The 14,930-nt window shown below is 45.7% G+C and overlaps 1 protein-coding gene across 8 annotated transcripts in view; it reads right to left on the reverse strand.

Moving 5' to 3' along the window:
* LOC117780575 (twitchin) overlaps positions 1-14,930 on the reverse strand; it is a 61,063-nt gene that overhangs the window by 9,354 nt on the left and 36,779 nt on the right. For all 8 annotated transcript variants that reach the window (XM_034617196.1, XM_034617583.1, XM_034617426.1 and 5 more), the window contains 5 exons: positions 13,853-14,743; positions 11,092-13,755; positions 10,548-10,829; positions 10,178-10,477; positions 578-10,051 (listed from right to left, as the gene is read on the reverse strand). In XM_034617196.1, the coding sequence (XP_034473087.1) occupies positions 578-10,051; positions 10,178-10,477; positions 10,548-10,829; positions 11,092-13,755; positions 13,853-14,743 (13,611 nt within the window). The remainder of the gene's footprint in view (positions 1-577; positions 10,052-10,177; positions 10,478-10,547; positions 10,830-11,091; positions 13,756-13,852; positions 14,744-14,930) is intronic.

A 14,930-nucleotide genomic window follows, 5' to 3' on the forward strand; every position in this document is an offset into this window, starting at 1 on the left:
TATCCATTTTTGATGATGCAGAATCAAAAGAGGTCAATACAAAATAAAATTGACATTCCGAAAGGAAATCGGTTAAGATTTGAGAAAGTTATGACGGTTCGAAGTTCTGAAAGAGTATGGAGAAAATGGACAGTGACCATAACCATGGAAAAAATTGATAGTGAAGGCAAAAATCTCATATTTTCTAATTTTAATGCAAAATAAATAGAGGTGAAAACAATATAAAATTGACATTCCGGAAGGAAATCGGCTTAGATTTGACAAAGCTGCGATGGTTTAAACTTTATAGCTCTGAAAAAGTGTCTAAGAGAAAGTATGGGGAAAATGGGCAGTGACCGAGAAATAAAAATAACTACATTTCCCAATTTTGATGCAAAATAAATTAGAGGCGAAAAGAATATAAAATTTACATTCGCCAACGAAATCGGTTCAGTTTTGAGAAAGTTATAACTGTTTGAAGATTTTGAATAATGAAAAGCAAATCTCAACATTTGTTCCTCTGTCAAATGACTTGGCATTCTGTATATCGGTTGAGGTTGAGAGGTGCAGATATGATTATATGAAGAGAATTACTTACTCATAATTGCCAGAGCAGCACGAGTCGACTTGGCACCGGCTTTGTTCACAGCACGGCAAACGTATTCATCAGCGTCCTCGCCAAATACATCGTTGATGTTGAGGAAGTGATTATCACCCTCCGAATAGATATGATAGCGAGCTCCAGTTGTGATTTCGCGAGCTCCCTTATACCAGGATATTACTGGTCGGGGTACGCCAGTTATAGTGCATGTGAATTGTGCATTGTGATTTTGAATGCAGTTTGCATCGCGCATGGGCTTCACAATGATTGGAGCTGAGGCCGCCTTTGGATCGATGATCTTCACGGGCTGCGATGCAGTCGATTCCTTTGATAGGCCAGCAATGTTTTGGGCGAAAATGCGGAACTCATACTGACGGCTTTCAATGAGATTGTGACAATTGGCTTGGTTTGGTAGGCAAATGATGGGATTAACCCGCTGCCAGGTGTCGCTGCCAATTTCACGCTTATCAATCCAATAGCCTTGAATGTGAGCACCGCCATCCGACTCGGGTTTGGTCCATTCCAAGTGGACAAAGTCTCCGCCGATTTCAGTGATCTGTGGAATGCCTGGTGGTGATGGTGGATCGACTGGTGCCTTGGCACGGATCGGATTCAGTCCCTCTAACGGCAGACCCATTCCATTCTCATTGACAGCCATGACACGGAATATGTACTCTTGGTTCTCAATCAGTCCCTGTACATTAAACGATGTGTCCTTGCACGTGCTGGACACTGTAATCCAGTGCGGTGACGATATATCCTTACGCTCAACCACATAATGGGTTATCCTTAAGCCACCATCATAGGTCGGTGGACGCCATGTCAGTGTGCACGAATGCTTATTGATGTGGGAAATACCCATTGGTCCAGTGGGCGCCGATGGTAGTCCAGTAATGAAGACATCAAACTGTCCGGTCGCCGATCCCGAATCATTGCTTAGCTCAATTTGATAATGGCCAGCATCGTTCTTAACGATATCACGGATAAATATGGCAATATAATCGTCAAAGACATTAAATCTTATGTGTGATTCATCAAGGCCATCGGCGATACTCTCGTTATTCCTGGTTATCTTCACAGTTAGCGGCTGATCGCCCGAGTAGTAGACTTTAATCTTAGTATTATCACCCTCGGGTAGATAGAGCTCGCTGGGGCATCTGTTAATGATGGGTGCGGAGCCGACCTTCAGATATCCCGATGTATGTACAAATCCAAGTGAGTTGATGGCCTCACAGGTGTAATCACCATCATCGCCAGATTGTACATTCGATATGTGAAGCCTGAAGACACCATCCTTGCTATCGCATGTGAAGCGTCCTCCTCCCATTTGAATTTCTTTGCCATTCCGTAGCCATCTGGCCGTGGGGCTGGGTTTACCGGATGCAGCGCATTGCAATGTGAAATCCTTGCCACACGGAGCCACCCTGTTTTGTAGTCGAGATATCCAATCGGGTTTCTCGCCACCCAAGACTTCACAAACCTTTATCGGCATGGTGCATAGACTGGGCTCTGAGCGTCCAGCTGCATTGATGGCAAATATGCGGAACTCATAGTCACCCATTTCAATGAGATTGATGACCGTGAATTCAGTATCGAGAACATTGTAGTCATTACACTTAACCCATACGGCACCGCCAATATCGCGTCTTTCAATAATGTAGCCGGTGATGCGAGATCCGCCGTCGCTAACTGGTTTCTCCCATTTCAAGTCAACATAGTTCTTGCCAACTTTGGTTACTTGCGGTGTTCCAGGGGGTGAGGGTACACTGAATTTACCCTTGAGCTTAAATCGCATCGATGGTGGCGATGGTTTGCTAAAGCCGGCCGCATTCTTTGCCTTGATGCGGAACTCATATTCGCTACCGTTTGTCAGGTTATACAATTGATATTTGGTATCCTTGATTAGATACTCATATGTATTCCACGACGAATCGTTCACAATGTCTCTGTATTCAATTTGATAGCCCTGAATACGCGATCCTCCATCGCTGGCAGGTCGTGTCCAGATCAAGGTAACATTACCAGAATCCCAATCGATTACCTTTGGCTGACCGGGCTCATCAGGTACCGTGAATTGATGCTTAGCCGTCACTGGCTCCGCCAAATCAAGAGGATCAGATAAGCCGTATTGATTCTCGGCGCGAACGCGGAACTGGTACTTGTGATTCGGTTCCAGACCCATTACATCGTAGTGAGTATTACGCACAAAGCTGCTGACCTTCACCCACGTGCCGCTGTTGTCCAATTTCTCAACCACATAGTTGGTGATCGGTGAGCCGCCATCATCGAGGGGCGTCTTCCAGGCCAGTGTGCAAGTGTCGGGCGTGATGTCATAGGCATTTAATGGTCCCTGCGGAACTCCGGGTCGATCCACGACCGTTACATGACAAGATGCCGTGTCGGAGCCCTTGACATTGGTCAATGTGATCGAATACGAGCCGGTTTCAGAGCGTTTAGCGCATTTGTTTGTGTAAACCGAACTGTAATCATCGGTTTCAAATCGAATGCGATCATCCTGTGCCACCTCGATGCCGTTAATGTTCCAGGCTGCTGTTGGACGTGGATTGGCGTGATAGGGCACGGTTATATGGAACTCTTCACCGGCAATGACAGTCATATCCCGGATCGACAAATCCGATGTGATCTTTGGCACATGCGGAGGTCGACGGCAATAGATCAGATCGCTGGATGCACTGTACGGCGATTGACCCGCTGCATTTACGGCCGCAACACGGAATTCATATTCAGCATTCTCAATTAGATTAGGTATCTTGCAGGTTAGATCTGGGCATAGCTGGTGAACGGCCTTGGTCCATTTCTCTTCGCTCAACAGACGCTTCTCGATGACGTATCCAGTAATGGGCGAGCCACCATCATGCTTGGGCTTCGACCACGAAATCGTGATGCTGTCCTCTGTTGAGTCAATGCCTCGTGGTATGCCAGGAGCATTGGGTACATCAAATGGATGTCTGGCACGTATGGGCTCTGATGTACATGCTGGATCCGATTGGCCATACTTGTTTTCGGCAAATACACGGAACTCGTACTCCTTGTTGATTGTTAAATTACGTACTCGAACAAATGGAACCGTGCAGTAGCTGCTGACCTTGGTCCACGTTGATGATCGAGCCTCTTTCTTCTCAATTATATAATTTTGGACCGGCGAGCCTCCATCATCGCGAGGTGGATTCCAATATAGTGTTAGCGAATCACCAGCAAACTCATCAGCCCGCAAATTATTTGGTGGTCCGGGACGATCCAAGACCTTAACATTTATGGTAGCGGTATCGAAACCGAATGGATTCTTAAGCTGCAAGCGATATTGACCGGAATCCGATCGCTTTGAGTTCTTCACAACAAACGAGGCGGCTTCATCGGTCAGGTGCTGGTGCACACGTTGATTATCATCGAGGACGGTGTCATTGGAGTACCAGAAGGCGGTTGGCTTGGGGAAAGCGACGTATGGTACATGAATGCTGAAATCATCGCCAGCACGACAAATGATATCGCGAACTCCACCCAAATCCATGCATGGCTTATTTGGTTGCTCCTCGATCGTTATGGGCTGCGATGGCTTCGATGGATCGGAGCGACCGACATCGTTTTCAGCAATGACTCGGAATGAATATTCTTCACTCTCCTTCAAATTTGGTACTGTAAAGACCGTGCCACTGATTGGCAGATCATTGACTGGACTCCAATCCTTGGAGTTCTTTGGACGAATTTCAAGATAATAGCCCTTGATCTTGGATTTACCATCGTTGCGAGGTGGTCGCCATGATAGTGTCACACTATCCTTGGTGATACGATCGGGCTTTGGTGGCTCCGGTGGGTCGGGGCGATACCGCTGAAGCTCGGCTGTAATTGCATCTGATGGCTTCGATGGCTTACCAGGACCCGCTTCATTAACGGCTATCACACGGAATTCATAACGGCCACCTTCACGTAGATCGGGAACGGTGTAGCTTGTATTTGGTGTAGGATAGTTATTGCACTTAATCCATTCACCACCGCGTTCCCGCCTCTCGACAATATAGCCGGAAATGGGTTTGCCACCGCAATAATCTGGCGGATGCCATTCCAAGGATGCTGAATTTGGTGTATAAGCCACGACTTGGGGCTGTGTGGGTGCGCCTGGTGGATCAAATGGCGATTTAGCGATAACAGGTTTACCTTCCAGTGCATCGGAAACACCATGGATATTTTCAGCCCTGACACGGAACACATATTTCTTGCCCTCAGTAAGTCCCTTAACAGTATAATTTGTTTTGGGGCAATAGCCCGGTACGGGTTTCCAATCGTCCACACCGAACTCACTGAATTCAATGATGTAACCAGAAATTTCGCTACCGCCATCATCTTTTGGCGGATTCCACTGCATTGAGATGTGATCAGGAGCGGTCTCAGTGTAGGTTAATGGTCCCACTGGTGGTGATGGTTTGTCCACAACAATTACCTCAATATCAGCTGAATCCTTGCCAAACTCATTCTTCGCAGTAATTGTATAAACACCAGAGTCATTTCTCGTTGAATCATCAATGCGGAAAATGGTTCGTTCCGAATTCGTATCATACGAGACCTTTTTCGACTCCGGCAATCTGGTATCACCGCGTTTCCATTCAATCGTCGGCGTTGGTGCACCAGATATTGGTATATTTACATTAACTGGCTCACCAGCACGAACCTTGACACGTCTGCCGACTAATCCATCCAGATAAAGTCTAGGCTTCTCCCGCATTGGACGGGCACTGAAGGTCGATGATGGCTCGGAGGGTTTGCCATTGCCGGCCGCATTAACAGCTGATATTCTGTACTGATATTGATGATTTGGCGATACCCTGTCATCATTGTATTCGGTGGTCGGTACCGGTTCACCATTGATTTTAATCCATCGTCCAGTATTCACATCACGACGCTCAATATCATAGCCAAGTATTGGTGATCCGCCATTGCTAATGGGCTGTTTCCATTTAATTGTTATATGATCCTTATCGCTGTCGGACAATTCTGGTTTGCCTGGTACACCGGGTACGGTGTATTGATTTTTAGCAATCACTGGCTGTTCTGAAGTTAATGGATCGGAGCGACCCTGCAGATTTTCGGCCATAACTCGGAACTCGTATTTGGTGCCCTCGAGAAGTCTCGGTACAACCGCATGATTATACTTTGCGTTCACATAGGTAACGGCTGGTACCCAGCCACCTCCATGGGTTAGATCCCGTTTCTCAATAACATAGGCTGATATTTCGGAGCCGCCGTTATCCTTTGGTGGCTTCCATGATACCGTTACGGAATTCGCTGTGATCTCTTCATATTCCAATGGACCTTCTGGTGGGCCGGGACGATCAAGGACAATTAATTCAAAGCTGCCCTCATCAATTCCAGAATCGTTGCGCAACAATAAATGATAAACGCCCGAATCGGAGCGTTGACAATTAACCGTATGTACAACGGTGTGGTGTCCAATTGAGGTTATGGTTGATCGTTCGTTCGATTTCAATGTATTATTCTTGTGGGTCCAAATGGCCTCGGGCGCTGGCTCTCCAATGAAATCGATATCGACATGGAATATAAGTCCAGCCTTAATGCGTACTTCTTGCAATGGAGTTATGATCTTTGGTGCCAAATAACGGGGCTTTGCCATTATCATATCAGATGGCTCCGATGGCTCCGACTGTCCAGCTTGATTAACAGCAATAATTCTAAACTCATATTCTTCTCCCTCCACCAGTTCGGGAACAGTGGCTGCTGTTGAACTTGGCGGTACATGGACCACATTTATCCAGTATGGGCTACCCTTTTGTTTCTTTTGTATAATGTATTCGGTAAGCGGTGCGCCGCCATCGGATTTGGGTGCTGCCCATTGTAGATCGACGTGATCGCGATCCCAGTCAGTGACAACGGGTTTACCAGGAGCATCTGGCTCATCGAATTCATTTTTGGCAATTATGCTCTTCTCCGCCTCCAATGGCTCAGATTCACCAATGGCATTGACAGCTTTGACACGGAATAAGTATTCCTTATTATGGACAAGGCGTATCACATCATGAACTGGATGTGTACTCATGCCGGCATCGGACCAAGTACCTCGTGACAAGTCCATCTTCTCAATAATATAATGCAATATTGGTGAGCCACCATCATCGTCTGGTATATGCCAAGCCAAGTGGCATCCATCCCTGGTTATCTTTGAGATATCCAGTGGTCCCTTTGGTGCTGATGGTCGATCAAGAACGGTTGCATGAGCCGATGCATCAAATGATCCATGCTCGTTCTTTAGTATTAAAGTATAACGACCCTCGTCAGTTCTCAAAGCCGATGGTATTTCAAAAGTGAGCTCGTTTTGGAAAAGATTTGACTCGATGCGTGTGTCAGTTGATGGAATCTCCTTGCCATTGTATAGCCATTTGATGCTTGGCCTTGGAGATGCCTCAATGGGCAGAGTCCATCCCAATCGCTTGCCAGCATGGACGGTAATGTCATTCAACAGTGACTTGTCAAAGTATGGTGCCAAGAAACGGGGCTTGCAGATAATGGTTGCTGATGGATCTGATGGATCGCTCTGTCCACCACGATTCACAGCCACAACACGGAATTCATATTCTCCGCCATCGGTTAAGTCGGGTATATGGGCCTTTAGCTCATTACCGGGCACAACGGCAGCGTTCTCCCACTGTCCGAACTTGGGACGCTTTTCAATAATATATGAGGTGATTGGTGCTCCGTTATCACGTTTTGGTGCCGCCCATTCCAAGTCGACAAAGTTCTTGCCCCAATCGACGGCTTGTGGTTGACCTGGCTTATCTGGATGCGAGTATGGATCTTTAGCTGTAATTGCCTGTGACGTGGTCAATGGTTGCGATTGACCCAGCTTATTGACAGCCCGTACTCTAAAGTTGTAATCATGATTCTCAATGAGATTGTCAGCGCGAATCTCAGTGCCAGCACATTCACCGACTGGCACCCAGCGCATCGCTTCATTATCCATTTTCTCAACGACATAATGGGTTATCTCGGACCCACCATCGTCTCTGGGTGGTCTCCAGCGTAGGGTCATGGAGTTCTTCGTTATCTCGTCACCACGAAGCGGTCCTTCCGGTACTGTGGGTACATCTAGGACAGTCACTTTCACGGTATGCCTGTCAACACCATTGATATTACGGGCGACCAGTGTGTAGGATCCCGTGTCGGCGCGTTTAGCATCAAGTATACGCAATTTTGTACGATCATCATAATTGGAAATCTTAACGCGATCTGTATTTATAACCATGTTATCCTCATGAGTCCACTCCTTGCTGGGAATTGGCTCGCCAATAACTGGCACATCAAATTCAATAATATTTCCAGCTCGTACCTTAATATCGGACATGAAATTCCTATCAATTTTCGGTGGCAAATTCTTGGCACGGGCAAGATGAGGCTCAGTTGGATCACTGGGAGTACCGGGGCCAGCTTTATTAACAGCCCTCACACGGAATTCATACTTAACGCCTTCAATCAAATCTGGCACATGGCCGTTGGTCACATCACCTTCAATCTCAGCACATTTTTCCCAATCTGGTGCGTATTTATCACGCTTTTCAATAATGTAGCCACTAATTGGAGATCCACCATCACTTTCTGGTCTGGCCCATTCCAAATCAACGAAATCTTTGTCAAAGTCCTTGATGGTTGGAGTGCCCGGTTTGGTGGGCTCGTCATAGGGATTCTTAGCTTCAGTCGCATGGGGTGTTGTCAGTGGATCTGATGTTCCTTGACGATTCTTAGCACGAACTCGGAACTTATATTTGTGTCCTGGGGTTAGGCCCTTAACTGCCAGGCTTGTGGTTGGACCGTCTGTTTCGCCCGCTGGTACCCAACGTCCAGTTGCCTCATCCAATTTCTCAACAACATAGCTATCAATGGGCTGACCACCGTCATCATCGGGTGGACTCCATTTGAGCGTGCAACCATTGGCATGTACATCCTCAACTTTGAGCGGTCCATTTGGCGGTGATGGCTTATCAATGACAATAACCTTAACATCAGCGCTATCCTCACCGTTGGCATTTTCCGCATGTACCGTATAGAGGCCAGAGTCGGCACGTGTTGAGTTCGTTACCTTCAATTTGGTATTGTAATCAAGATGTGTGACCTTCACGTTATCTTTCGTATAGAGCTCTTTCTTCTTGAGCAGCCATTTGGTTTTCGGTGCTGGCTCTCCAGAGACCTTGCAATCAAATACAAACGCTTGCCCGGCCTTGATACGGACTTCAATCAAATTGGAACGATCAATAACTGGCGGCTTGTTGCGTGACTTTGCTGTTATTGGTGGTGTCGCATCAGATGGTTCGCCGGGACCGGCAGCATTGATAGCACTTACTCGGAACTCATAGGCTTGGCCTTCAGTTAAATCGGGCACAGTAGCCTTGCATTGATCAGCTGGTACTTCCAAGGCTTTCTCCCACTGTCCATACTTGTCCTTCTTTTCAACAAGGTAACCAACAATTGGAGATCCACCATCATTAAGTGGCGGAGTCCAAGCTAAATCAATATGATCCTTATCCCAATCGGTTGCTCTGAGATTCTCTGGTTTACCTGGCTCATCGAATGGATTCTTGGCAATAATTGATTCCTCACCAACTAATGGAGCAGATTCACCCTCCGCATTTACAGCCGACACTCGGAACTTATATTCATTGCCAGGTGTCAGACCAGTAATATCAGCTTGAGGCTCGGATGAACGAGCGCAAGGCATCCAGTTACCAGTTTCGGGATCCAGCTTATCAATTTGGAAGTACTCAATTGGTGTACCACCGTCATCGCTGGGACGCTTCCATTTCAGATGGCATCCCTCTTTGTGCACATCCGATATCTGCAGTGGTCCATTGGGCGGTGTGGGCTTATCCGTAATGTTCACATTAATCAGGACACTGTCTTTTCCAGAGCTATTGGTTGCTGTAACCAAATATTCTCCAGAGTCAGCACGTTGTGTTGGTCGAATAACCAGTTTTGTATAATAGTCTGGTGTTTCAATGGTTGTATTCTTTCCGGCTTGCAATGGATAGTTTGAGAATTTCCATTCAACTTTTGGAGCTGGCTCGCCAGTGATATTTGCGTCCAATTTAAGAGCGGTTCCTGCTGATATCGTTATATCTCTCAGGTTTCTTCTGTCAATCTTTGGAGCAAGATAGCGGGGCTTCGCTATGAATGTCTTGCTAGCGTCTGAGGGCTCGGATTGACCACCCTTGTTTAGGGCAATTATACGGAACTGATACTCATTACCCTCAATGAGTCCATTGACGGTGGCCACCGGTGTCGGTGAGTCTGTTTCAAGTGCCTTCTCCCATAGGGGACTGTACTTATCCTTAACTTCGATTATGTAACCAGTTATTGGAGAGCCTCCGTCGCTTGCAGGCTCTGGCCATGCAAGCTCCACTTTGTTTGCTGTCCAATCTGTAGGTTCCGGTGCTCCTGGTTTTGAGGGTGCAGCTAAAAGAAAATATGCATTTATTAGGAAATAAATTTTAAATAAAAAAAAAAAAAAAACTATCGGTAATGTATTTTATGGACTTTTCATCTCTTTTCTATAAACATATACAAAAATATTATACTTACTGAATGGATCCTTAGCGATGATTGAGCCCAATGTCTCCAGTGGTTCAGATTCACCCTCCTTGTTTACAGCCTTCACGCGGAACTTGTACTCATGACCAGGTATTAGACCATCAACAGTCATCTCTGGTGCATCGCTTTTACCAACAGGTATCCAAACTCCAGTTTCAGGATCGAATTTTTCAACCAAATAGCAATCAATTGGTTCGCCACCGTCGTCCTTTGGTTTTTTCCACTTCAGTTTGCAGCCGTCCTTGTGTATGTCGGATACTTCCAGAGGGCCTTCAGGTTTACTGGGCTTGGCTGTTAATAAAATGTATTTGTATTGAATTCTCATCAACAAAAATCATCAAAATACACGTGTAATACTTACTTATTATATTAATTTGGAATTCAACTTGATCTTGTCCGTACAGATTGTGAGCAGTAATTTTATACAATCCAGTGTCCTTTCGTTCTGGATTATCGTTAATATATTTGGTATTGTAGGGAACGTTTTCGATGCGGCTGGCAGATGACGGATAAACGGATTTGCCATTTTGTGTCCAACTAATTTCGGGAGCTGGTTCACCGCTCACGTTAATATCCAAGAATATTGGTTCACCAGCCTTGACATTATATGTGCGTACATTACGGCGATCGATTTTGGGAGCAACTGTTAAAATAAAATGATTTGTAAAATGAAAATGGCAACAATATCCCAATTTTTGTTAGATATTTATCAAATCTTAATTTAATTATTTCCTAAATTACCCATTTTATTAAATATTCCTTAGTAAATTATTGGACAACTTTTCTCAATTTTCTCATTTTTTTCCCTTGTACATGTTTGAACATTTTTCAACTATCGTGTCTTTGTCTTTGTCGAATTAATCTGAAATATGAGGGGCTCTTTAAAATCTGTGTGTGAAACTTACGCTTTCTTGGCTTTGTGATGACCGATCTGCTCGCATCGGATGGCTCACCAGGGCCAGCTGCATTGATTGCCTTAACTCGGAACTCGTACTCGCAGTTCTCGTCAAGGTTTGGAACTGTAGCTTTACATTCCTCACCGAATGCTGGTGTTGGTATTTCAGCACCTTTGATCCATTTATCGGTACCCTTTTCACGTTTCTCAACAACATAACCAGTAATTGGAGAGCCGCCATCATTTAGAGGTGGTCGCCATACCAAATCAACACGATCCTTGTCCCAATCAACTGGCTCCGGAGTGCCAGGCTTTCCGGGCTCATCGAATGGATTCTTAGCAATTATAGACTGTTCGCCGGTTAATGGCTCCGATTCGCCTTCAGTGTTAACGGCCAACACTCGGAACTTGTACTCATGACCGGGCTCAAGGTTATTTAATTCTGCGAATGGCTCCTTGAAGCGACCAGACGGTAGCCAGCGTCCCGTTTCTGTATCCAATTTCTCAACCACATAGTGCTCAATAGGCAAACCGCCATCGTCGAGAGGTGGATTCCACTTCAGCTTGCATCCTTCCTTGTGGACATCTGTGACACGCAGTGGACCTTCTGGCGGAGCCGGTTTGTCCAGTACAGTTACCTCAAATGATGCCTCATCATGGCCGGACTCGTTCTCGGCCTTGATTGTGTATTTACCAGTGTGCAATCTCTTTGCAAATGGTACAGCCAGTTTTGTGCGATGCGCTTCCATATCAATATTATAGTCATCATCCTCGATGCGAGCTTTATTGTGGAACCAGGTCTTGGTTGGTGTCGGCTCGCCGGAAACCTTAATGTCATAGCGAATATGCTGACCGGCCTTGATAGTGATATCCTTGATATTGGTTCTATCGATTTTGGGAGGTGCAAAGCGATCCTTGGCTATCATTTGATCAGACGCTTCGGATGGCTTACTCGGACCAGCTTTGTTGACGGCCTTCACACGGAACTGATATTTGGTGCCTTCGATCAAATCGTTAACACGTGCCTTGCAATCCGGCGTATTTGTTTCCAGCACCTTTTGCCATTTACCGCTGTTGTCCTTCTTCTCAATAATATAGCCGGTGATCGGAGCGCCACCGTCATCTTCGGGCTCACGCCACTTGAGGTCTGCATGATTGGCAGACCAGTCGGTGATTTGAGGTTTGCCAGGTGTATTCGCAGCATCGTATGGATTCTTGGCAGTTATTGGCGTGTCGGTTGTCAAGGGTTCAGACTCTCCCTCGCTGTTAACAGCCTTGACGCGGAACAAATACTCCTTGCCTTCGGTAAGGCCGGTAACATCAGCTTCTGGTGTTTTCGTTGTCATCACTGGCACCCATCGTCCCGTTTCTGTATCCATACGTTCAACCACGTAGTGCTCAATGGGCTCGCCACCATCATCGTCTGGTTTCTCCCATTTCAAGTGAACACCCTCGGCAGTAACATCGGAAACGGCCAAAGGACCCTTTGGTTTGCTTGGCTTGCACAATACCTCGAGCTCAATTTCCACAGTATCCGTGCCCGAATCATTTTTCGCTGTGACGGTGTAGATACCTTTATCGGATCGTTTGACTTTCGGCATTATAAACGTTGTTTTGTATTCCTCATTTTCAATTTTGATCCTGTCGCTGGTCTTAATCTCTTCACCATTGTAGGTCCAGGTGATTTTAGCTGGTGGCTCAGCCTTTACGGCCGCATCCATATGCAACATTTGACCACTACGCATGATCTTCTTTTGCAGGTTCTTGCGGTCAATATGGGGCTTTAGGAAGCGAGGTTTCGCCACAACCGACTTGGACACATCGCTGGGCTCACTAGGGCCGGCTTTATTAACAGCGACAACACGGAACTCGTATTCGTGTCCCTCTTCAACGCCGGTAACGGTACCTTTTGTCTTATCACCAGGAACGGTGGCAGCATCAACCCAGGCTCTTCCAGACTTGTCACGCATTTGAACAATGTATTTCTGAATTGGAGCGCCTCCATCGTTTTTGGGTGGATCCCAGGCCAAGTCAACGAAGTCTTTATCCCAATTGGTAGGCTCTGGACGACCCGGCTTGTCAGGCTCATCAAATGGATTTTTGGCAATAATTGGCTTATCAGTTTCCAAGTCCTCAGATTCACCTTCCTTGTTGACAGCGCGAACGCGGAATTTGTAGGGCTTACCTTCATGCAGTCCAATTACCTTGGCTTCTGGCTCGGAGCTCTTGCCACATGGCAACCATTGACCAGTGTGTGGATCAAGTTTTTCAATTTCATAATAATCAATTGGTGCACCACCATCATCATCTGGCTTCTTCCACTTCAGCTTGCAGCTGTGCTTCGTAATATCATTGACCTCCAATGGACCCTTGGGCTTACCAGGCTTACCTAGCACGGTAACGTCCAGCTCGGCAATATCCTCACCCACTTCGTTTGTGGCCTTAATCGTGTATTTGCCACTCTGTGGACGTTTTGCTCGCATAACAAAGAATTTCGTATTATAATCAACATTATCGATCTTAATGCCCTCCTCGTCGCTAACCACTGGTAGTCCATCGAATAACCACTCTACTTTTGGAGCTGGTTCACCCTTGATGTTAATGTCCAAACTGATGGATAAGCCCGCTTTCACAACCACAGGCTTCAGATTAGTACGGTCTATATGCGGCTTAACTGTACCGAAAATACAAAAAATAAATAAATAGAAACAAAAACAAGAACAAGAAATGCGATTAAATTGAAGTTACACAGATATAATTGGGTTACTTACGGAATCTCGGCTTGGCCGTGTGCCAATTAGTTTGCTCAGATGGCTCGGAGGGACCAGCTTTGTTTACAGCACGAACACGGAACTTATACTGTTGACCTTCTTCCAGTTTTTTGACGACACCTTTGCAAATGGGTCCATCGGTTTCCGCAGCTTTCACAAACTCTCCGGAATCCTTGTCCATTACTTCAATAATGTAGTTTGTAATTGGAGAGCCTCCATCGCGAATAGGTGGCTCCCATTTCAATTTCACATGATGTTCATCCCAATCCTCAAGCTCTGGTAGTCCAGGCGGTGCGGATATATCAAATGGATTCTTAGCTGTAATCGCTGATTCAGTCTCAAGTGGTTCCGATTCGCCTTCTTCATTGACCGCCTTAACTCTAAATTGATAACGATGATTGGGATCTAGGCCCTTTACATCCATTTCTGTTTTCTCTGGATCAACAGATCCGACTGGCACCCATTTACCAGTTGCTGTATCCATTTTCTCGACAACATATCCGGTAATGGGAACACCTCCATTGTCTTTTGGCTTCTTCCACTTGAGCTTACAGCCCTCCTTATGAATGTCGGATACTTCCAAAGGTCCTTCCGGCTTCGATGGCTTATCCAAAATTATGACTTCCACTTCAGCTTCATCAACACCATTTATATTCTCGGCTCTCAACTTATAGACTCCACTCTCTTTACGGGATGTGTCTAATAGTGTCAGCTTTGTATTGTAGTCTTCATTGTCCAAGCGCGCTTGTCCACTGGGTGTAATTTCCTTCTCCTTGAATGACCAAGTTAGAGTAGGTGCCGGTTCTCCCTTGACATCAACGTCAAATTTAACCGTTTGACCTGCTCGCACTTTAATGGGCTTCATTTTTTCACGATTTATCGTTGGCTTGACTAAAGAAGTTAATAATTATTTATGGAAAATAGAGGTGAGTATTGAATATTTAAACATTTCAAAGCAAAGGCGCGGCAAAATACATACATTAAAAGCACATAAAATAAAATGGCTTGGCTTAACATCAAACAAAAGCGTTTCTACATTTCAGAAATTAAAACGAAATAATTCTATTCATCTCGTACA

The sequence above is a fragment of the Drosophila innubila genome, chromosome 4, assembly GCF_004354385.1.
Source record: "Drosophila innubila isolate TH190305 chromosome 4, UK_Dinn_1.0, whole genome shotgun sequence".
In the NCBI taxonomy this organism is placed as follows: domain Eukaryota; kingdom Metazoa; phylum Arthropoda; class Insecta; order Diptera; family Drosophilidae; genus Drosophila; species Drosophila innubila.